Source organism: Perognathus longimembris, chromosome 14, assembly GCF_023159225.1.
Source record: "Perognathus longimembris pacificus isolate PPM17 chromosome 14, ASM2315922v1, whole genome shotgun sequence".
Taxonomy (NCBI): Eukaryota; Metazoa; Chordata; class Mammalia; order Rodentia; family Heteromyidae; genus Perognathus; species Perognathus longimembris.
In genome coordinates this window covers 54,445,551-54,468,186 of record NC_063174.1, presented here as the reverse complement: position 1 = coordinate 54,468,186, position 22,636 = coordinate 54,445,551, and the positions used below count along the sequence as shown (strand labels likewise).

The 22,636-nt window shown below is 53.4% G+C and overlaps 1 protein-coding gene and 1 long non-coding RNA gene across 2 annotated transcripts; one reads left to right on the top strand and one right to left on the bottom strand.

Moving 5' to 3' along the window:
• Positions 1-1,369: 1,369 nt before the first annotated feature.
• Lgmn (legumain) lies at positions 1,370-21,209 on the top strand. The gene is made up of 14 exons (XM_048361899.1): positions 1,370-1,505; positions 5,926-6,091; positions 10,280-10,377; positions 11,362-11,443; positions 14,262-14,347; positions 15,669-15,744; positions 16,015-16,077; positions 16,805-16,871; positions 17,066-17,184; positions 17,283-17,372; positions 17,899-18,099; positions 19,245-19,415; positions 20,553-20,620; positions 20,845-21,209. The coding sequence occupies exons 2-14, from the start codon at positions 5,945-5,947 to the stop codon at positions 20,885-20,887; spliced, it is 1,311 nt and encodes a 436-aa protein (XP_048217856.1). The 5' UTR covers positions 1,370-1,505; positions 5,926-5,944; the 3' UTR covers positions 20,888-21,209.
• LOC125362942 lies at positions 19,082-21,395 on the bottom strand. The gene is made up of 3 exons (XR_007213158.1): positions 21,233-21,395; positions 19,275-19,282; positions 19,082-19,092 (listed from the first exon to the last, which is right to left on the bottom strand). It is a non-coding gene; the product is annotated as an uncharacterized LOC125362942 (long non-coding RNA).
• Positions 21,396-22,636: the final 1,241 nt, after the last annotated feature.

The following is a 22,636-nucleotide window of genomic DNA, read 5'->3' as shown; positions in this document are numbered from 1 at the left end:
GCTTGCTGCCACACTGGGTGACATCCCTTGCTCATATCTGGCCTTGCCAACCTCTTCTTGTATGGTCTAGTGGCATGAGCACTGAAGTGCCAGACTTTGAAGTCAGGCCCCACTTTACCACGCGAACCCCACTTCACCACGTGAACCTGAGATAAGCAGGCCCTGTGAGCAAACCCAGAACAAGCTTATTAGGGCCCAGTCGGTCAAGAACTCTAACCACTGGGAATGCTTAACTCTAACTGCCCCCAGAATGCCTCCAGCCCTGAGCCAATCAGATTTGTACCTGTGTCCTAATCTTGCTTGCTTGAACACCTGATTGTTGTAACTTTGTTTTTTGCCTTTATAAGCCCTGTGTAATCGCAGCTCGAGGCTCCCCTCCTAACCTCCGCTGTGCTGGTGGGTAGGACGAGGCCCAAGTTGCAGCTTGCTTGAATAAAGCCTTGCCTTGCTTTTGCATTTCGGAACGTCTGAGTCTCGGTGGCCTTCTTGGTGGTTGTTTTGCGACTTGGCACAACAAGCACCAGCTATGTTTTTGGGTGAGAAGTATTCTTAAGGCATTTGCTGGGGTGTATATGGTGTGTGTGTGTGTGTGTGTGTGTGTGTGTGTGTGTGTGTCCTGTATGTCCAGAGGTCCCTGATGCCCATCTGCCTAGCTGTCCTGCCTCCAGGGGGGTGTGGAGGCGTCAAGCTGAGCCAATGGCATTCCCCTGGCTCAGTACTTCCCGTGCTGTTGTGTGGTCCCATCAGAGGGCAACCGGAGCACAGGTTCTGCCCAAGGCACAGATTTCCACCTTGTTTTCCTCACTGAAGGGGTTCCCAGAGCTAGGCAGGAGCTCCTATCTAGGGAGCATTTCCTTGGCACTCAGCAGTGTCTTAGCAAATACAAGTCTCAGAGACCTCACGAAGTAGGTACTGCTTTTCCCACTGGGGAGCCCGGAGCACAGACAGCAAAAGAAGTTGCTCAGGTCACAGAGTGTGTAGGTAGATGGGTTAGACCGTAACAATCACCATGGTAACCCCCAGCAGCTCCTCCCATTGGTCTCCATTGATAGCCACTTTCTCTGGTTGTAAACTCAGCTCTTAGCCCACGCTGTGGCTAAGAGGCTGTGGCTGTTCCTGACCCTTCCTTTGCCTAACCATGCCAGGCATCCTGAAAAGTCCCCTGGGTAGTTCCAATCCCATCACCAGGGTGGAAATCAGATCAGCTTGACCCTTCACCTCCCCCGGGTCTCCGTTTGCATAGGGTAAGGAGCCCCAAATCTGGGCAAAGTCGCAGCCCCAGCCGGGGCCCAGGAGCCCGGCTCCGGCACGCTGGGATTTGTAGTCCTCCAGGCGGGCCTCATTCTCGGCTCCTATTGGTTCTCCCAGGGGCCCCGCCCTTCCGTTCCACCAATCACCGCGGAGCAGTAGGCCCCGCCAGGGAGCGGCGGCGCCGCGGCTCAATCACAGCCCGGCGGGCGTCGGAGGAGTTCCCACGCTCTCGTCGTCCCCGCCGCCCCGCGCAGGTAACCACGGGCCCGGGAGGAGATCGGAGCCCGGGGCCCCGGCACGGGGGCGAGGGGAGGGCATGGAGCGGGGAGCGGGACCCGGGGCGCGGGCGAGGGCCGCCGGCTGCCATCACCCCCGGCCTCGCGCCCGGGGTCCTCGCGTTCCCGGACCACGTCTCCCCGGCTTCTCGCTCTGCAGGGAGGACCGGGCACTCCCCGGGGACGGCCTGCCACCTCCGGACCTCCCGGCCTGCGGGGTGGCGCCGGCGGGGAGGGCCCTCGCGTCGCGCTTGCGTGCCTTGGCCGAAGAGGGAAACTGAGGCACAAAAGGAAGCTACACGGTGCTAAGTCCTCCCCCTCCCCCCCTCTGCAGCCGGGAGGTGCCGGGCGGGGTCGGGGGGGGGGCTGTGGGGCTGCGGACGATCTCGAGGTCGGTGCTTTTGGTGCGGAGGGTGGACTTTAGGGGGAGCCCAGCCAGAATTACCCCGGGTCGCCCTCCCGGAGGCCCGCGGGCGGTGGGGATTCCAGGAAGACGTCCGCCCCGGGGAAGCGCGCGGGCCCGCCGGGCGCTGCCCCTCCCAGACTGAGCTCAGCGCCCCGGTGGCTTCACGCCGGGCCCCACGCCGGGCCCCCCTCCGGGCACCGGCGGCAGACGCTTTGTCCCCCGGGGCTTTGCTTCCTGGGTGAAAATGGGTGTCCAGGTCGGAAACTCACCCCGGGTTATGGGGTGACGGGAATAGGCCAGCTGGGCTTTGCCGACCAGATCTTGTTTTTGTAGTCCAGAATGGCCTCGAATTCTCATGTAGCCCAGCTTAGCCTAGACTTTGCAGTCACCTGCGTCAGTCACCCCAGTGTTGGGGCTGCAGGCATGGAACATTACAGGCCTAGACATTTACTGAGGTTTGCTTTTTTTGGGGGGGGGGGAGGGGAGTGGGCACGTGTAGGACTTCACAGAGGAAAGCATGCTTGAGTGAAGTTGGAGGATTAGGCAGCACCTGGTGAGGTGTCGGTTGCACTGAGCAACAACTGAAGATGTGGAGAGAGCGATGCCTTTTTGTACCTGGAGTGGGGGAGGCCGGTTGGTGGGTGGTGGATGGAGCAGTGGGCTGCTTTTTCCAATGCCCCTACCAGGCTGCTCCGTGGAGCTGTGCCTTAGATACTTGGAAAAGGCTGGGAAAGACAGGGCGCTCCCTGCAGTGATCTCCGGGAGGATGGTGGTGGGTTTTAAAGATGGTAGCTTTGGGAGAAGAGTGGAGAGAAGGGGAAAGGACAGGAGGGGTGGGGAGGGGTGGGGAGGCGGGAAGAGGAGAGATGACCTGAGAGTTGTTGAGGAAGTAGAACAGACCGTGTCCTGTAAGGCCACATGTGCTGCTTAGGGGAAAGTCTGCTCTCTCAGAGAGCAGTCAGCCCTATTTCAAGGCTCTGCAAACATCCGTGGTGTTTTTCTATAAACCCAGGTGGTACAGGCTCATCACCACACCTACCACTTACTAGGATCATAAGATGTAGGGTGCATGGTTATCTTATCTAGAATCTATTGCCATTGAATCACTGATTTTTCTCTTTCTATCTCTGTGTATGTATGTGCATATATATTTTAAAAGATGAGCTAAACTCAATCAAATACAAAGACATTTATGAGGAAGTAGCGCTGTGGCTCTATGTGATAGAGCTCCAGCCTTGAGCAGAAGAGCTTAAGGATAGTGCCCTCGCCCTGAGCTTAAGCCCTATGTCTGACCAAAAAAAAAAAAAAAAAAATCTTTGCCATCTAGTCAAATTTTGTTTTAGTCTCATTTTTTTTCCTCCCAGTACTGGGGCTTGAACTCAAGGCCTCCTACTCTAGCTTAGCTTTTTCTCTCAAAGTTGGCGCTCTACCACTTGAGCCACACTCCTACCTCTGTCTACCTTTTTTGCTGGTTAGTTGGTGATAAAGAGTCTCTGATTTGTCTGCCTGGGCTGATTGTGATTTTCAAATCTCAGACTCCTGAGTAGCTGGGATTACACGCATGAACTACAGCGTCGGCTTGCTTTTTATTCTGTTTCAATAGTTCACAGCGTCACATTAAAAGCATCTATCTCATGGCTGATTTGGCTAGAGGATGGCCCCTTGTGGCCACTTGGCTGTCATCTTCGAGTCTTCTCTATTTTCCTTGTCTCTGCCCCACCTTCCCTGTGGCGGTCCTTCCCGGCAGACAGCCCCGCCTGCCCCTTCCCTGTGGAATATCAGCGCCGTCTGTTTGATTTTCGTCTCGTGGTGGACAGCAGCCTCTGTGCTGGGCCACCTTGTGGGGTAGATGTTGGGAGGACCAATTGCAAGCTGGTGAGGGGTGGCTCATGGACGGTGGCAGGGTTGAGGGCAGTCATGGGAGCTAGGCCAGCTGGCACGCTAACCTCTTCTTCATCAGCCTTTTGCTGTGATTATAAACGAGAGCAGGATTATTTGTGACGTCATTGGTGCTTTGATTTGGTCATGAATAATGCAATAGCTGATCAGGAAGTTGCTGACTAAGGCTGGCTGCTCTGAGACTGGTCACTGGCAGTGATGGAACCGGGTGCCTTAGAATGAATGGGCCAGCTCTGAGTCAGGGGACAGCTGTGTCACGCCTCCCGTGGGGCCTCTGGGACGCTCAGTGTCTTGTTCTCCGTGGCCTGGACTCTGGGTTGTTTCTTCACACATTCCTCTACACGCTCCTTTCGTGGTTGGCACCAGGCATGCGGATTGCATCTTGGAGGGGCTTCCTCAGGGCGCAGGTCCCCATCTTTGCAGTCTACTGGCCTCAACGTCTCTTGGGTCATGTGACACCTTCTTCCCCACCTAGAACAACTTCAGAAAGCAAACGTGGAGAGCGTTTTGCTGTGGTTCCCCATCCAGGGGACTTGCCCTGGGGCCAGAGAAATGAAATGTGAATTCTCCAGGAAATGAGAAAGTATTTTTCTTTGTTGCTATGCTTGTTTTCTTTTCCTTTTGTCTTTGAGAAGGTAAGGGGGAGGCACAAAAATGGAGGGACAAAGGGTGAACAAATGCTGCAGTGGTACTCACTGAACATTGTTGAAAATGAACTACACAACTTATGTGGGGGGGGGGGTGGGAGGGAACAATGAATTCAAACTGGGCATGTTGGTCCTGCCTGTAATCCCAGCACTCAGAAGACAGAGGTGGGAAAAATCAGGAGTTCCAGGCCAGCCAGGACTACATAGTGAACCCTATTGAACAAAAAACAAAAAGCTACAGCTGGGAATATGGCCTAGTGACAAGAGTGCTTGTCTTTTTTTTTTTTTTTTTGCCAGTCCTGGCCCTTGGACTCAGGGCCTGAGCACTGTCGCTGACTTCTTTTGGCTCAAAGCTAGCACTCTGCCACTTGAGCCACAGCGCCACTTCTGGCCATTTTCTGTGTATGCGGTGCTGGGGAATTGAGCCCAGGGCTTCATGTATTCAAGACAAGCACTCTTGCCACTATGCCATATCCTCAGCCCCAAGAGTGCTTGTCTTATATATGTGAAGCCCTAGGTTTGAATCCTCAGCACCACATATGTATATAGAAAAGGCCAGAAGTGGCACTGTGGCTCAAGTGGCAGAGTGCTAGCCTTGAGGAAAAAAAAGCTACAGCTACACCAACTCCCCTGCCCCCCCAAACTCCAACCAAAACGGAAGTAATCAAAACAACAGATGTGGGCTGGGGATATGGCCTAGTGGCAAGAGTGCTTGCCTCGCATACATGAGGCCCTGGGTTCAATTCCCCAGCACCACATATACTGAAAACGGCCAGAAGTGGCGCTGTGGCTCAAGTGGCAGAGTGCTAGCCTTGAGCAAAAAGAAGCCAGGGACAGTGCTCAGGCCCTGAGTCCAAGCCCCAGGACTGGCCAAAAAAAAACAAACAAAAAAAACAAAACAACAGATGTCAGGCAACTTAAAAGATGCTTTTGCTGAGTCCTGTGAATTCAGGAGAAGTTCCCTAACTTTGTATCTGAGCTGTTCTCTGCCTCAGTCCCTTTGTCCTCACCATAGGCTCCTAGAATGACCAGACTCATAGATAGTCATAGATAGATGACCCCTCAAACAAGCCACATCTTCTTAGCACCTTAAAGCCAAACAGCCCAACTTTAGGAAACCACCTGTTCTTGTTCGGTTCCAGTAGTAAAGTGAGAACGATTCTCCACAAGTCCTCCAAGGACAAAGACTGAGCTCACGGTCAGTTGGGCTAGACCTGAGACTCCGCATCCAGCTTTTTTTCGGTGGTTCCGTGGAGATGAGCGTCTCACGGACTTTCCTGCCCCCCCCCCCCCCGCCCCGGCTGGCTTCCAATCTTGATCCTCAGATCTCAGCCTCTTGAGTGGTAGGATTACAGGCGTGAGCCACCGCTGCCTACCTTCTTAAGCTTTGCTTGTTCTTGTCAGTGCATTGACCCGGCTGTGCACTTTGCTTCTCTGACTCCTGCAGTTGGACTCTGAGGTGCAGAATGATGTGGCGGGCCGCGGTGCTGCTCTTCGGCCTGGTCCTGGGCGTGGGCGCCGTTTCCGTGGGCGTGGACGACCCCGAGGATGGGGGCAAGCACTGGGTGGTGATCGTCGCGGGCTCCAACGGCTGGTATAATTACCGGCACCAGGTAAGCACGAGGCACTAACGCTCACCACGCGGGCATGGAAGGAGCGGAGTTGGAGACGGTCTTAGTGGAAAAGGCGTGGCCTGCTTTGCCATGGGGTCTTAGCTAGGCTAATGGAGAGATCTTTCTGCCTCAGCCTCCTGAGGTTTGGGATTACAGGCATGCGCCAGAAAAGCCGTTTGCACACCTGTTGGGCCGGCACAGTTCTGAGCGTTGGGCAAGGGAGCGGAGGAGCTCACTCACTGCTGTCATGCCCTGCGTGTAACTTGGTAAATGATCACGTGGCGCATTCGGAAGTGTCACTTTGGTGGGGGGGGGCAGCGGCAGCTCCTCCACAGCGCCTGCGAAGCCGCCTTCGTCCAGCCTTCTCTCCTCTCAGTGCTGGTGATTGGTAGGTGCAGGTGGTTCTTAGTGCTGGCCTGTGCCGTGTACCATTAGATGTTTAGCAGTATCTCTGGCCTCTACCGGATAATGACATCAGCATCGCTCATTCCCCTGTAACACCCCCAAATGCCTCTAGAGAGACTGTCGGGGGTCTCCAAAGGCCAACCCACCCCGGTGGAGACCCAGTGTCTTTGGTTTTGCAGAGAAGGTCTGAGACAGACCTGGGGAGGGGAGGTGGCTGTTCTGGGTGACACAGCACACCCCAGAGGGTAGGATGGACGCCTCCCGGGGAAGCAAACGTACAGTGATGCAGCCACGTTGGAAGTTCTCCAGAACTTTTCTCAAGAGGTGAATTGTAAATTCCGCCTGTGGCTCAGCGAAATTATACTTGCTTTATTTATTTTTTCTTATTTATTGTCAAAGTGATGTACAGAGAGGTTACAGTTTTATACGTTAGGCCTTGGGTACATTTCTTGTACTCTTTGTTACCTCCTCCTTCATTCCCCCTTCCCCGCTCCCCCTTTCCCTCTCTCCCTCTCCCGCCATGAGTTGTTCAGTTGGTTTACACCAAATGGTTTTGCTATACTTGCTTTAATATGAATGGACATGCTAAAAACATGCTTAAGGAGGCAGTCACAAAGACCACACATTTTATGATGCCATTGTCATGAGAGTTCAAATTAGGGAACTCTATAGAGATAAAAAGGTTGCCCAGGCTGAATGTCTATGGCTCAAGTGGTAGGGCAGCTGGCCTTACTAATCAAAGGCCCTGAGTTCAAACCCCAGTGCTGCTAATGTGACCAAGGGCAGGGCAGAGAATGGGGAATGACTGCAGGGGCTCTGGCATGGTCAGAATGTCCTGGAATTAATTTTCATTCATTCTTTCATTGTCAGAGGCAAAGTCTTGGGATCATCGCAGAAGCCGTGTGGGAGGCTCTGGTCAGGGAGCAGGGGGTTGTAATAGGCGCGGGGGATTTCTAGGGGGGCAGCACTGGACCCCTGTTCCCTTTTATGACGACTGGACAGGAATGTGGCGTGGCTGGCACTCTTCCTGCCCCATCCGGCTTTGAACCTCTGATCTTAGCCTCTTGAGTAGCAAGGATTACAGGCGTGAGCCACGGGGGGTGGGGGGTGGGGCGGCTGACCAAGTGGCTGTGTTTTTAAAACACTTAAGTAAATAGGTGAAATAAATGGGAAGATCTCATTTAAACCAAGATACCCAAACCATAGGATTTCAGCGTGTCATCATCATCGCATCGATAACGAGATACCTTCTTCCGTCCACTGCTCCTGATGAACGAGTCCCCGGAATCCGGGGTGCCAAACGGGGCCTTTGGCCGCCATGTTGTGCGGTGCCTGTGCCGAGCTCTCCCCCAACCGCCACCGCGGGGAGGAGGCTGATTTTTCGGGTTCTACCTCATTTCTTGGGTGGTTTTGGAGTGCTAGCCAAACAGGAAATCTGACTTGAGTAAAAAGTTGTTATTAAGACAAAGCAATCCTTTTGTTAATTTAACCACAGACCTGCCCCCGGCGGGGGTGGGGGTACAACCTGAGCCTCCTCAACCACGTGGGAGAGAAAGATAAAAGAGCGGTCACCGGTCACAAACCCACTGACTCATCAGGGCCGCTTTGATGTGCAGAAGCTAGATCTAAAATACACCGGGATGGGATAAATGAAACAGGACTCGAAGCGCTCAGGCACAGCGAGACCAGAGGAGGACACTACAAAGCAGGACACAATGCCTATGTGCATCTGATCCTATAAAATATTGATCAAGATGAACTCCTGGAAATGGAGCGTGCCTTATCTTCCTGCCTCTTTTAATCCCACTCTAAACCTCTTTGCTGTGAGCCAAGGGAAGAGGATTTGGCCTCCGATGTGGCTGGCAAAAAAAATATTCCATCACATGGTCATGTTCAAACCAGTTCCTGGTGAGAGGAGAGGGATTTCTGACTCAGGGGATCTCCTGATCCTGAGAGAAAGGAAGAAGATGGCCCCGGTTATATGAGGACAGCATGTCGTCCAGTGGGTGGGGATGGAGAAGGGAGGTGGGGAGAAGTAGCACACTACCACTTGAGCCACAGCACCATTTCTGGATTTTTCTGTTCATGTGATACTGAGGAATCGAACCCAGGGCTTCATGCATGCTGGGCAAGCACTCTACCACCAAGCCACCGTCCCAGCCCGGATGCTCTGGACTTTTGATGAGGTCCAGTTTGTCTTTGTGTTTCTTCTAAAGGCTAAGCTTTTCTGGCCATAACTACACCATCTTTGAAGCTCCAGATCCCAAATGCGTTCCTTTGTTGTCTTGTGCAGGTTTATTGGCGCCTCTAAGTCCCCGACCCATTCTAAGGTACCTTTGTGTAGGGTGTGGGAGGAGAGTCAGCCTCCACCTCGGCTGGATGATCAACCTCGTCCCACGTGGCTAGATCCACCCCTGATCTCTCCCATCCTCGTGAGGGGCTGGCCTTTTCCAAGTGTCATTTTGAAGTTGGGAGGCAAAGCGCCCTCCCTACCTTTGTTCTCTTTCAAGATTGCTTCGTGTGTTTGCAATTCTGTGTACATGTTAGAATCCTCTTGTCTTCTTGCCTGTTCATCTTTTCTTTCATCATTTACTTTTAGTAATTTTTTTGGCCAGTACTGGGCCTTGGACTCAGGGCCTGAGCACTGTCCCTGGCTTCCTTTTTGCTCAAGGCTAGCACTCTGCCACTTGAGCCACAGCGCCACTTCTGGCCGTTTTCTGTATATGTGGTGCTGGGGAATCGAACCCAGGGCCTCATGTATACGAGGCAAGCTCTCTTGCCACTAGGCCATCTCTCCAGCCCCTCATCGTTTACTTTTAAACCTCCCGAACCCAAGCTCTCTCTCCATATCTGACGATCGTCAGCTTTCTGCCTCTATCACAAAGTACCTGGGATCATCAGCTTATAAAAAGAAGATACTTTATTTTTTTAGCCTAGTGCTTCTAGACAGCTCTGTGTCCAGTCTTGTCTTCCTCCTGATTCTTCACGCCTGTTGAAGCTTTGTTCCAGGAAGGACAATAGACCATAGGCAGAAAGTTAGGCAATGTTTTTTTTCCCTTCTGTCCTCAAATGATTTCCACGATGTGAAAGGCAGCCTGTGTCATCTCAAACAGCAAAGCAGTGTTTCTCTTCTCTGCTGGCCAGGAACTGTGTTGGGAAGGATTATGTCACCTACTCGTGTCTTTTTAAAAATTATTTATGTATTTATTTCTTGGAAGTACTCAGCTTTGAACTCAGGCCTTGAGATTATCTTTTTATTTTCATTTTTTAAAAAGTAAGATTACATTTTACACAGCACTGGTTGGTGTCTCACACCTGTAACCCTATCCACTCAGGAGGCTGAGATCTGAGGACCCCAGTTCAAAGCCAGCCCAGGAAGAAAAATCCTTGAGATTAATATCTTTATTTAACCACCAAAAAGCTAGAAGTGGAGCTCTGGCTCAAATGATAGAGTGCCAGTCTTGAACACAAAAGCTCAGGGACAGTGCCTAGGCCTTGAGTTCAAACCTCAGGGCTGGTACAAAAAAACCAAAACCCCAAAAACAACGTTTTTAATTTTTCATTCCAGCGTTATTCCGGGTGATTGGTTTTGAGGCCTGCTCTTGTGCTTTAAGACTTGTGTGTGATCTGAAACATGGGAACAAGTCACTTAGCGCTTTGCAGTTGAAAAACTTGACCAGTAAGGAGGAAATTGCAGCAAACTTTCCACGAGACAGAACCCCCCCCAAACATTTGGGCCTTGCCCCTTGCCGAAGCCTAACACTGCTCCGTGGTCCCTGCCAGGCTGACGCGTGCCACGCCTATCAGATCATCCACCGAAATGGGATTCCGGACGAGCAGATCGTCGTGATGATGTATGACGACATTGCCAACTCAGAAGAGTGAGTGGAGAACACTGAGCTTGGTGTGGGGGTGGGAATGCCCCCAGCGTCCAGCTGCAGGGACCGGGGGTGGCTGATGTCAGGAGAAGATGGGCCTTCGTGTTCATCTCTGGGTCTTGGGGATGGATGGGAGGTTTCCTGGCATAGGAAATGGGGGGTTGGGTGCTTTGAAAGGGGTCAATCCGCGGGCCCCCCTGAGCATGGAGAGCTGCGGCCTGAGTCCTGCAGAGGCTGTTTCTACCCTCTGGGCTGGGCTGGTGCTCAAGGCTAGCGCCCTACCACTTTGAGCCACAGCGCCGCTTCCAGTTTTCTGGTGGTTCATTGGAGATAAGGATGTCACAGACTTTCCTGCCCAGGCTGGCTTTGAGCTGTGCTCAGACCTCAGCCTCCTGAGTAGCTAGGATGAGTACTGGGGACTGAACTCAGAGCCCCACCCTTGCTAGGCAAGCACTTGAGTCATGAACCGGTCCATTTTTTTTTTCCCCCCAGTCCTGGGCCTTGGACTCAGGGCCTGAGCACTGTCCCTGGCTTCTTTTTGCTCAAGGCTAGCACTCTGCCACTGGAGCCACAGCGCCACTTCCTGCTTTTTTCTGTTTACGTGGTGCTGAGGAATTGCACTCTTACCGCTAAGCCACATCCTCAGCCCTGGGGTCCTTTTTTTTACAGTACGCCCACGAATCGTGGATTTACCCCACATGGTTTTGACCAAACGTTGCCCCAAACCCATTTTTTCCCGTGTGCAGTGGGCGGCTCGTTTCCCACCGAGGAGCGGCCAGTCCTGTGTCCCTGCTGTGTTTAAGCCACAGGGGTGCTGCCGTGTGTGTCCTTGTCCTTCCTGCCTCCCCCAAACAAATGATACTCAGAAAGTGGGTGCTGGAGCAGGCGGTCAGAGGAGTCTTCCACGCGGCTGTTTGGTTTGGTCCCTCCTTGGTGGGGTGCTTTGCTCTGCCACACTGCTCTGCAACTGTGCGTTTTCCTTCTCAGCAACCCGACCCCGGGCGTGGTGATCAACAGGCCCAACGGCACCGACGTGTACAAGGGCGTGCTGAAGGACTACACTGGAGAGGTGAGCGCCCCCTGCCGGCCTGTGTCCAGTCTATCCGTTGTTTTCCCCTCCCTCCGATCTGTAGACTCAGAACCTTGCCACTCTGATTTCTGGTCAGTGCTTCATGTTCTTTGGCTTGTTTTGTGCTAGTATGAGGGCTTGAACTCCCGGCCTGGACACTATCCCTTAGCTTTTTTTGTTGTTGTTGAGACTGATGCTCTGCTACTTGAGCCATGCCTCGACTTGTGGCTTTTTTGGTGGTTAATTGGAGATAAGAAGCTTTTGGATGTCTCTGCCAGGGCTGGCTTTGAACTGGGATCCTCTGATCTCAACCGCCTGAGTGGCTAGGGTTACAGGCATGAGACACTGGTGTCTAGCTAGTGCTTCATGGTTGGCTTTGAAAGAAGAGAGAAGTTAAAAAAGAGGAACTGTTCAAAATACACTGCACTTTACTGAGTTTTAGTTTCTAGTCTTGGCATATTTTAAGCCAGGTAATATAGTTCCTTTCATAACAACCTGATTTTTTTTTTTAATCAGTCCTGGGGTTTGAAGTCAAAGGCTAGCACTATACCACTTGAGCCACAGTGCCCCTCCCCCCCTTTTTTTCCCCTTTCTAGTTATGTGATACTGAGGAATTGAACCCAGGGCTTCATGCATGCTATACAAGTACTCTACCACTAAGCCACATTCCCAGCCCCAACCTGATTTTTTTTTTTTGGTTGGTTGGTTATAGGACTTGAACTCAGGGCCTGGGCTTTCTCTCCCTGAGCTCTTTCACTCAAGACTAGCACTCTACCACTTTGAGCCACAGAGCCACTTCTTGTTTTCTGGTGGTTAATTGCAGATAAGAGTCTCATGGACTTTCCTGCACAGACTGGCTTTGAACTGCCATCCTCAAATCTCAGCCTCCTGAGTAGCTAGGATTATAGGTTTGAGCCACCACCAGCTCCCAGCCTTTTTTTGGGGGTGGCATTTTTTTTTTTGAGGTATTGTGGTTAACCAGTTTTCTTACCCCAGGCTAGGTGTGAAGTAATTCAGGGTTTTCCTGAAGATAGATTTTTGTTACTTAGTACTTGGCTTCCAGGACTTTTATCTTCCTCTCAGTTGATGGAGATTGACAAATGTTTAACAACAGCACAATGACTTTAGACTTGTGATATTTAAGATATCTTCTTCTTAATCTTAGGAGCATTTGTCTTTGTGATAATAAACCTTCATCTGAAGTTTACCATTATTACCATTTGTTTTACTTCCTATTTTAAAATATAATTAAATTGAATTTATCAGCTATATAATATAACTTCTGTTTCTTTTTTGGTACCTGAACTTGGATTCTTTTTGCTTACATCTGGTGCTGTACCACTTGAGTCATACCTCCATCTCAGTTTTTTTCTAGCTAATTGGAGATTGAGTCTTGTGAACTTTTCTGCCTAGACTGGCTTTGAACCATAATTCTCCAGGTCTTAGCCTCATGAGTAGGATTACAGGCAGGTACTAGTGCCTGGAAAAAAAATCAGCTTATTCTGCTTTCTCTCTCTCTCTCCCTCTTTTCTCTTTTTTTGGGGGTAGTTGTACTGATAGTTGTTGTTGTTGTTTTTTGCCAGTCCTGGGGCTTGAACTCAGGGCCTGAGCACTGTCCCTGGCTTCTTTTTGCTCAAGGCTAGCGTTCCACCAACTTGAGCCACAGCGCTACTTCTGGCTTTTTTCTATATATGTGGTGCTGAGGAATCGAACCCAGGGCTTCATGTATGCAAGGCAAGCACTCTACCACTAGGCCATATTCCCAGCCCTGTACTGATAGTTATACTCAGGGCCTTGTGCTTGCTAGCCAGGCACTGCACTCTCTTGAGCCATACCCCCAGCACTGGTCCCATTCTAATGAGATTGTTGTATCTTTCTATAGAGTTCTGTGTGGGGAATTACTCAGAATCTACATGGTACCATTTTGGATGGTTGCTTTTCCTTTGTCCTTTTTTGGTATTGCTTTTTTTTGTGTGTGTGCTAAAGCCTTGAGCTCTCACTTGGCTTTTTTCATTTCGGGCTGGTGCTCTACCCCTTGAGCTACAACTCCACTTCCCTCTTTTTGCTGGTTGAATTGGGGATTAGATTCTCATGGACTTCTGTGCTTGAGCTGGCTTCAAACCATGGCTCTCAGATCTCAGTCTTCAGAGTAGCTAAGAGTACAGGCGTGAGCCACCAGCACCCAGCTTCTCTTGCTTTTACATGGTCAAATACAAATTTTGGGGCTGGGGATATAGCCTAGTGGCAAGAGTGCCTGCCTCGGATACACGAGGCCCTAGGTTCGATTCCCCAGCACCACATATACAGAAAACGGCCAGAAGCGGCGCTGTGGCTCAAGTGGCAGAGTGCTAGCCTTGAGCGGGAAGAAGCCAGGGACAGTGCTTAGGCCCTGAGTCCAAGGCCCAGGACTGGCCAAAAAAAAAAAAAAAATACAAATTTTGTAAAAATCCTCTCTTAAGGACATCCTGTGCTTGGGACTCAAGCTGGGTGTTAAGGGAGGCTCCTGGCTCTGGGTCTGTCTCCTTCTTCATGGTCTGAGAGCTTTCCCTCTTACCTGGTGGGTTCCCCAGATGCCTGCATCTTGGGGTGTCTGTCTTCGTGGTGGTCAGCAAAGAAGGGCAGACTTGCTGAGTTACCATCATCTAGCAAAGCCAAGCTGGAACTCTCCCGTGAGTCAGCACACACGATCCAGGAACCCCACCCTGCCTGGGGTCCGCCCTGGCTCCCCAGGGCTCGCTCTTAAGCTTGGAAGTGTGTGGCCGGAAGCCTGGGCAGGATACTCAGTCTGCATCACATTTTGACTTCTGGTTCCTTGTAGGATGTAACCCCCCAAAACTTCCTTGCTGTGCTGCGGGGTGATGCAGAAGCTGTGAAGGGCAAAGGATCTGGAAAAGTCCTGCAGAGGTAACACGTCTGCTTTATGGACATGGTGTTCTGTCAGTGAGCTGGAACCCAGGACAGATTGTACCGGTGAGCCGGTGTCATTTTTTGCTCCGGATCACCTGTGAGAAGTGATGGGGGGGCGGGAGTTGTGTCCCCACCTGGGAGTGGATGGTCAGGGTGAAGTGTCAGTGGCAAATCCTGACAGCCCACCTCAAATTACCCCTGTGAGTGAGCAAGGGTCCCTTACTAGGTTTTTTTTTTTCTTTTCTCCCAGTCTTGGGGCTTGAACTCAGGACCTGGGCTCTGTCCCTGAGCCTCTTTGTGCTCAAGGCTAGCGCTCTACCGCTTGAGCCACAGCGCCACTTCTAGCTTTCTTGAGTAGTTTACTGGAGAGAGGAGTCTCACGGGGACTTTTCTGCCCTGGCTAGCTTTGAACTGCGATCTTCAGATCTCAGCTTCCCGTGGAGCTAGGATTACAGGCGTGAGCCACCGGGGCTTGGCTGCTATTTCTTTTTTAAACAACATTGGACTATGCTAGGGAAGTGCTCTACCACCAGCTGCATTCCTAGCTTTAAAAAAAAAATCTTATTATCTTTTTGGTCGTTTTTGAATAAAGTTTCCCATGCTGGTCTTGAACTTGCAGCCTTCCCAGCGGAGCCTCCCTAGTAGCTGGGATTAGAGGCATGCGCCACTATGCTAGCCTCTCCCTTTTTTTTTTTTCTCACAGTAGTGGGAGGTCCTTAAGCTGAGGTCCTTGCGCTTGCCTGACAAGTGTCCTACCACGTGAAGCGGGTCTCTGTCCTTTACCTTGTTTGTGTTTTTATTTATTTACTTTGAGCTACATCTAACTTTGTCCGGCATGGCCTGGTTATGATCCCCTTCTCTCCTCCTTGTAGTAACAGGCGTGTGCAGTCGGGCTCAGCCCTTATGCCCTCACTATTGTTAATAACGTCCCCTGTTATAAACTCACTGTTTTTTGGTCATCTGTGGATCACGGCACCAGTCTTTCCCTACACTCGGGGAACACACTGAGGCAGGCGTGAATTCTCATGGGTTAGTCAGGTTGTGGGGCTCCAGCTTGCTATCAGCCTGTGCCCTGTATTGGGGTGGGGGTGGGGTGGTGACCTGGTTGCACACTGTGGATGCCGGGGTCTCCCACGATCGTGCTCACCCCCGGCGTATGCTCATGTCACCTGATGCCCGGTGATGGGGCCCCTTCCTCCCAGCTGTCCTTCAGAGTTGTGGGGTTCCAGGATGGGCTGTGGCTCAGAGTAGCGCCTAGGCTCCTCCTGGTCCTCACGCAGACTCTGCCCGCCTCTGTGCTCATTCTCCACTCCCGCAGCGGACCCCGGGATCACGTGTTTGTTTACTTCACTGACCACGGAGCTACGGGAATACTGGTGTTTCCCAATGATGATGTGAGTTTTTTCTAACCCTTGATCTTTGGGCTTTTTGATGCTGGGGGTTAAATGTAACATATCAGGTACCATAGCTATCTGGGGACTGGGTATGTCCGCAGAGAGACCCAGTCGAAATGAGTGTCTGAACACACGTGGATGAATGTGCTGTCTCCCCTTCTAGATGAGTGGATGGGACCCATGGGGGTTGGCTTGATACGATGTGGGTGGGGAGGGACCCAGCGAGCTTCTCTTGGCGAGTCATCTCAACAGAGTGTCCTTCCTTTGCAGCTTCATGTCAAGGACCTGAATGACACCATTCACTATATGCACAAACACAAAATGTACCAGAAGGTAATGTCATCCCCTGAGGTGACACGCGTGAGCACTGGCAGCCAGCCCCGGAGCAGAGCTTGCAGACAGGGCTCTGTACCTGGCCCCGGACCGGCTGGACGGGTTTCTAGAAAGGGACCGCGGTCAGCTTTGATTAACCATGTCTGGGCACCTGGCCATTTGACTGCGTTCAAAGAGAGCTTGGGAGGCGTTGAATGTGGACTCAGCCTCAGGGTAGGACAGGGGAGGGACACCCAGGAGCAGCTGCAGAAATGGGGGCCACACTTTTCATGCTGTCCCTAGGACTATCCCTGTTGGGGGGAACATCCATCATCCTGTGCACTCTGGCTCTCTCCTCCATCTGGCACCCTTGAGAGAGGCTGCCCTGGACAGGGTTAGACACAGTGGAGAGGCAGAAAGATGGGGTGCCCTGTGGTTTTGCTCTTTGGAAGGAAGATCAACAACAGTGGATGGTGAGATGCTTTTCCTGAGTGTTGTATAGTTCCAACTTTCCTGCATTACGTCAGCTGCTAAGTCATTTATTCCATTAGCGATGGATGATCCATTCCACTTCTTGTCAAATGGCTTCCGTGTCCTCTGGCAGCAGCTTCTTATAGCAGCAGCAAGGTCTCCCAAATGGCAGAGTGAAAAGGTTCCAGAAGCTTGGGCAGAGGGGGATACGCCGGGAGAGCCCTGGGGGGTCTTTGCCGGGTGGGGTGGGCGGTCACGTGACTCATCTGCCCTGCAGATGGTATTCTACATTGAAGCCTGTGAGTCTGGCTCCATGATGAACCACCTGCCTCACGACATCAATGGTAGGTATGGGAGCCTTGACCTGGGATCCTCCGATCTCTGCCTCCCGAGAAGCTCAGGTCGCAGACTCCACCGCTATGCTGGCTCCCCCCCATCCGAGGGCGGCTGGGTAGCAGGCACGGAGGAGCCCAGCTCCAAATGCAGTTCCAGGCTGGGAAACGAAGCACCCCTCAGAGGCACCTTTAATTCCCTGTAGTCTATGCGACCACCGCCGCCAACCCCAGTGAGTCGTCCTACGCCTGCTACTACGACGAGGAGAGGGGCACGTACCTGGGCGACTGGTACAGCGTCAACTGGATGGAAGACTCGGATGTGGTGAGCCCTGGGCGGGGCCGCCCTCCCCCCCCCCCCACCTCTAGGAAGGTGCTCCGGGCTCCGGTCCTCTAGACTCATCCTCGTGCTTCTTCTTGCAGGAGGACCTGACCAAAGAGACCCTCCACAGGCAGTACCAGCTGGTGAAGTCCCACACCAACACCAGCCACGTCATGCAGTACGGAAACAAGGTGAGCGAGCCCCGGCACTCCCGCTGCCTTCCCCTGGCCTACTGGGGGGCAGAAAGATGGGATCCAGGGGCGAATTGCTGAGGTTCGGGGGTGCAGCCGCGCATGGCCATTCCAGAGGTCCTGGGGGCTCTTGTCAGGCCCCACGGGGTTCAAACTTGGCAGACTTGGGGCAGGTGACAGAGTGTCTTTGAACCTGTGTCATTCCTGGTGAGAACCATAGCTCCCTTGTGGCTAGGGGCTTAAGGGGCGGCCATGCGTGTGCCAGAGAGGCACATGGTGTGTGTGTGTGTGTGTGTGTGTGTGTGTGTGTGCTGGAGAGGCGCATGCTCCATGTGTGCCAGAGAAGCACATGCTCTGTGTGTGTGTGTGTGTGTGTGTGTGTGTGTGTGCCAAAGCGCATGCTCCCTGTGGAGAAGCGCATGCTCTGTGCCGTCATGCCGCCAGCCCCCCCACCCCACCCCAGGGGCTGGCCCCGCCCCTAAACGACTCATTCACATTTTCTCTCTCTTTCTCTCTCTCTCCCCAGTCCATCTCCTCCATGAAATTGATGCAGTTTCAGGGTGTGAAGCACAGAGCCAGCTCCCCCATCTCTCTGCCTCCGGTCGCAGGCCTCGACCTCACCCCGAGCCCCGAGGTGCCCTTGGCCATCATGAAGCGGAGGCTGATGGCCACCAACAATTGGGAGCAGTCTCGGCGTCTGGTCAAGCAGCTCCAGCAGCATCTGGATGTAAGTGCCAGCCTTGGCAGGTGGTGTGTGTGTGCGCGTGCGCATGCGTGCTTTGTGTATATCATGTGCGAGGTTCCCCCCCCCCCACAGCTGTACTGGGAGCTGACTAGTGCAGGCAGCCTTCCTCTGCCCCAGCGATGCCAGCCTCTGTGCCCTGGGCGGAGCAGAAGCCAGCGGGCAGAGCAGCGTTCATCCTCATCCTTTCTTCAGGCCAGGATTGGGGGCCGTCTCCCGCGCGGCCTTCCAGGTGGCTGTGGGCTGCCGTGGTCCCCTCTTTCCCAACCTTGTTGCTTGCGGAACAGTTGTATTTGCTGCTTGTTGACAATCCAGTCCACAAGCCAGACCACGGGGGCCTCGCAGCCGTCACCCCAGCTACTCAGGAGGCTGCGATCCGAGAGGCTCACAGTCTGAGACCAGTGCAGGTAGACAACTCTGGGAGTGTCTTCTTTGTTTGTTTTGTTTTGTTTTTGTTGCCAGTCCTGGGGCGTGAACTCTGGGCCTGAGCACTGTCTCTGGCTTCTTTTTGCTCAAGGCTAGCACTCTACCTCTTGAGCCACAGCGCCACTTCTGGCCGTTTTCTATATATGTGGTGCTGAGGAATCGAACCCAGGGCTTCATGTATACGAGGCGAGTACTTTACCACTAGGCCACATTCTCAGCCTGGAGTATCTTCTTTGAAACCAGCAAAAAGCTGAAAGTGGAGGCCTGGATTCAGTGGTTAAGCACCAGAGCACCAGCTGTGCAAGAAGAGGGCTGAGGGAGAGTGAGGCTCTGTGTTTGAGTTCCAGTACGAGAGTGTGTGTGTGTGTGTGTGTGCGTGCGTGATCGTTGTGGCTGGAAGGTCCTCCTGAGGTGCTTGGGCCTGCTTCCTGTAGAGTTCACAGATTGCATCTGGGCAGTCCCTGGCGTGGCAGGAGGAAGGGCGGCCCAGTGTCCGCACAGGGCAGTGACACACACGCCGCCGGATGGCCCGGATTGTCTAAGGAAGAAAGACTTCACGTGTTGGTTTTACACGAGTATCCCCCATTATCCCGAGGGCCCTACCCCAGGGCTGACCGCCTGCTTAGTCAGGACTGTGTGTCCAGCTGCTGTCAGACGCAGCAGGACTCAGGCCTGCTTTGCCAAGCCATCTCTCTCCCCCCCAGGCCAGACACATCATTGAGAAGTCTGTGCACAAAATCGTCTCCTTGCTGGAAAAATCCGAGGCCAAGGCCCAGAGGCTTCTGACGGAGAGAGCCTCGCTCAGTGAGCACGCGTGCTACCAGGAGGCCGTCACTCACTTCCGCACCCACTGCTTCAACTGGCACTCATCCACGGTGAGCCCACCCCGAGCAGGCCCCGGGAGTGGGGGGGGCCGGAGCTCGCCTCCACCCTGAGCCCCTCCTGCCACGTCTGTCCACGTGGAGGCTTGGTGATTCCTCTTCAGGCTGTCGCTGCCCCTGCCTGGCCCCAGCCCTCCCGTCAGCCACGCGTGGGTTCTCCCTGCTGTCCTCTCCCCCCGAGATGGATGGGGGGAGTCAGTCCCCGGTGTGGACTATAGAGTGTCCCAATTGGCATTCTCTAAGGGCCTGTGGTCAGTGCTGAAGGATGGGGCCGAGGGAAGGCTGGCAGGCTGTATACAGACTCCTCCTGCCCTCCGTGCGGCCTCCTCCGTAGCGTGCCTCAGCATTGGGGGGAAGCTGGGGTCGCTACAGCCTCAGGCAGACCTAGGGGAGGGCCCCACTGTCCAGGCAGGGCCCCTGGGATTTGGCATCAGGAGTCCTCTGGGGCTGGCCTGAGTGCATCTTAGTCGGCGCTCGTTCGCCATCATGAGATCATCAAGAGAGCTGGGCCGAGAGGCTCACGCCCGTGATCCTAGCCACTCAGGCGGCCAGAGCTGAGGATCCGCGCTGCCAAGCCAGCCCAGGCAGAAAAGTCTATGAGACTCTTATTCCCATGTAACCAGCAAAATGCTGGACTGTGTTCTGGCTCAAGTGGTAGCTTACCAGCAATGAGTGAAAAATCTTAAGCGAAAGCACAAGGCACAGTGGAAGGGACGGAGGGAGGGGGAAGGGGGGAGGGAAGGAGGGATTTGAGGTCCCCAAAAGGTTAGGAATCCTTGTCTGACACACGTTGTGTCTGTGGTGGTTTCTGGAGTTCAGCGTTGATCGGCAGGAGGCAGAGATGGAGAGGAGGATTGTGGTTCTAGATCAGCCCAGGTGAAAAAAGTGAATCTCCCATCTCTATGGGAGGGATAAACAAGGGGGGGGGTCATTGTCTGAGACTGTGAGTCACTGGTCAACAAAGCAAACAAACAGCGAAAAAGGACTGGGACACGACTTAAGCGGTAGAGCGCCTGTTTAGCAAGTGCAAGGCCTTGAGTTTGAACCCCCGAGTACTGCGGGGAGCCGGTTGTACTGGGGGAAGCCGGTTGCGCGGTGAGATGGTCATGCCGGGCTCCCGTTTCCTTGCAGTACGAGTACGCCTTGAGACACCTGTACGTGCTGGCCAACCTTTGCGAGGAGCGCTATCCCGTCCAGAGGTGAGGTAGCCCGGGCCGTTGGGAAAGTGGGGGTCCCTGTGGGAGCACAAGGGGCACGTTGTGGTCCTTTGCTGGGAGGGTGGGGGACTGTTTTCTCTAGGGACGCTCGCGGGTAGATGTCGGGGCTGTGGAGATGGACTGCGGTGGGCTCAGCCGCTGGGTTCTAGGTTGGGCTCCTCCCTCGGGGCCGGCCCGGCTCACCACGCCCGTCCCGTCCCTTCCAGAATAAAGACGTCCATGGACAAGGTGTGCCTTGACCACTACTGAAGAGCTGCCTTCTGGAAGCTTCTCCTAGAGGGAATGCCATCCGTCCCTTAGGCTGTGTACTAACCGGAGGTCACGGAAGTGGGGGCGGGGGGGGACAGCTGCTGCTGGACACCCACCCACCCACCCGCCTGCCTGCCCACCCGCCCCTCTGGCCTCCGAGGCCCCCCGCATGGAGCTCTAGATATGACACTTGGACTCGGCGAGGGTTCGTGTTGAGAAATGGGGGTTTGCTTCTTTGGAGTTTTGTTCGTTTTGCCCATGAGTTTTCAGGAGCGGGAAATTCACTGGGGGGCTCCTGGCTTCTGGGACCAGTGTGCAGTAGGGGGGCAGGGGGAACCCAACAACTTTGTCTTGACAAACTGGCAGCTGTGCAGAAGGTTTTCTTTGGAGAGGGCTGTAAATCCCAAAGGGAGGACAGTTAATTTTAGAAAACGTTGTGATTTTTTGATTGCTTTTGTATTTTATTCCGCGATCATGGACAAATCTTAAATAAAAGGTTTGCAAGTGAAGCTGGCTTTCGTTCCTGGGCCTTGGCTTTGTGGTGGAGCCTCCTGGCAGGACCTCGTCTGCCCCGCCCCGCCCCGTCCCGCCCTGCCTCCCATGCCTTCCCCACTCTCCGGGGCTCTGTCTCATCTCCACAGACTTGACCTTACAGAGCCATTCTTCTAGAACTTTCCTTGGTTTCCCTCCGTCCTTGTTAACGATTTGAATATGATACATGGCCTCTCTGCTTCTGTGCAGCCCCACCCCCTCCCCCATCGTATGTCGAAGGCTCCGGCCTTACTCCATGGTGCTATTCTGGAAAGGCGTGGAAACGGTCAGATGAGGCCCCAGTGATTTGGGGTGTGTCTTTGAAAGCTGCTTCCTGGCCACCATGAGGTGAGGTGTCTCCCGCCCCCTCGGCCATGGTGTTCCGCCTCAGCGCCCAGGCCCTCCCCCAGGCCGTCTCCTGGGTCCCTGCAGGTCACAGGTCCAGCAGCAGGCTCAGGGCCTTCCCCCACCACGTGGGGGCTGGAAAAGGCGTCTCCTCCACATTCCTCTCTGTGTCTCTGGTTTGGCAGCCACACCCAGGCTCTCCTGATGGGACTGAAGTCAGTGCCAACTATGCCTGTGCTGCAGAAGAAGGAATGTTGTGCCCGTATTTGCTCTGATCTGAAAGCACATTGTCACAGAAGCCCACCCTGTTCTATGGTTCCACTTAGGGGGAGGTGTCTGGAATAGCTTGGAGCTTTCACAGTGCCAAGGCCCGGTGAGAGGAACTAATACCTAGGCGTGCCTGCTCGTGGGTATATGGTCTGCCCTCTCCCCTGTAGCTCTCCTTTCCCGTTTCCCTTTCTCCCTCCCTCCTTTTCTTTCATTCTAGATTAACTCTTGCTTTTGCTTAGGTTGGCCTTGAACTCCTGCCTTACCCTCCCAAGTTGCTAGGATATAGGTGCTCCGGGCTCAGGTATAAGGTTTCTTTGAAGGGTGACGGCTGAATGCCTGCCAACCCACATTCAGCCCTTGAATGGTGCTGGCTGGAGCTGTGCACATCTCTTTCTATGTAGCCTTGGTGTGGGGGATTTGTGATCACTGGGGAAAAGGTACAGATGAACCACATGACTGAGAGCATTAAGGAGGTATGTAAAATACATACGATACGTGTAGAGAACAGTCTATTTTATCGTTTTCTCTCATAAAACAGACATGAAGTTTACTCTGAAAAAGCTCAAAACCTGCACCAATGCAGACCGTACTTACATGGTACCA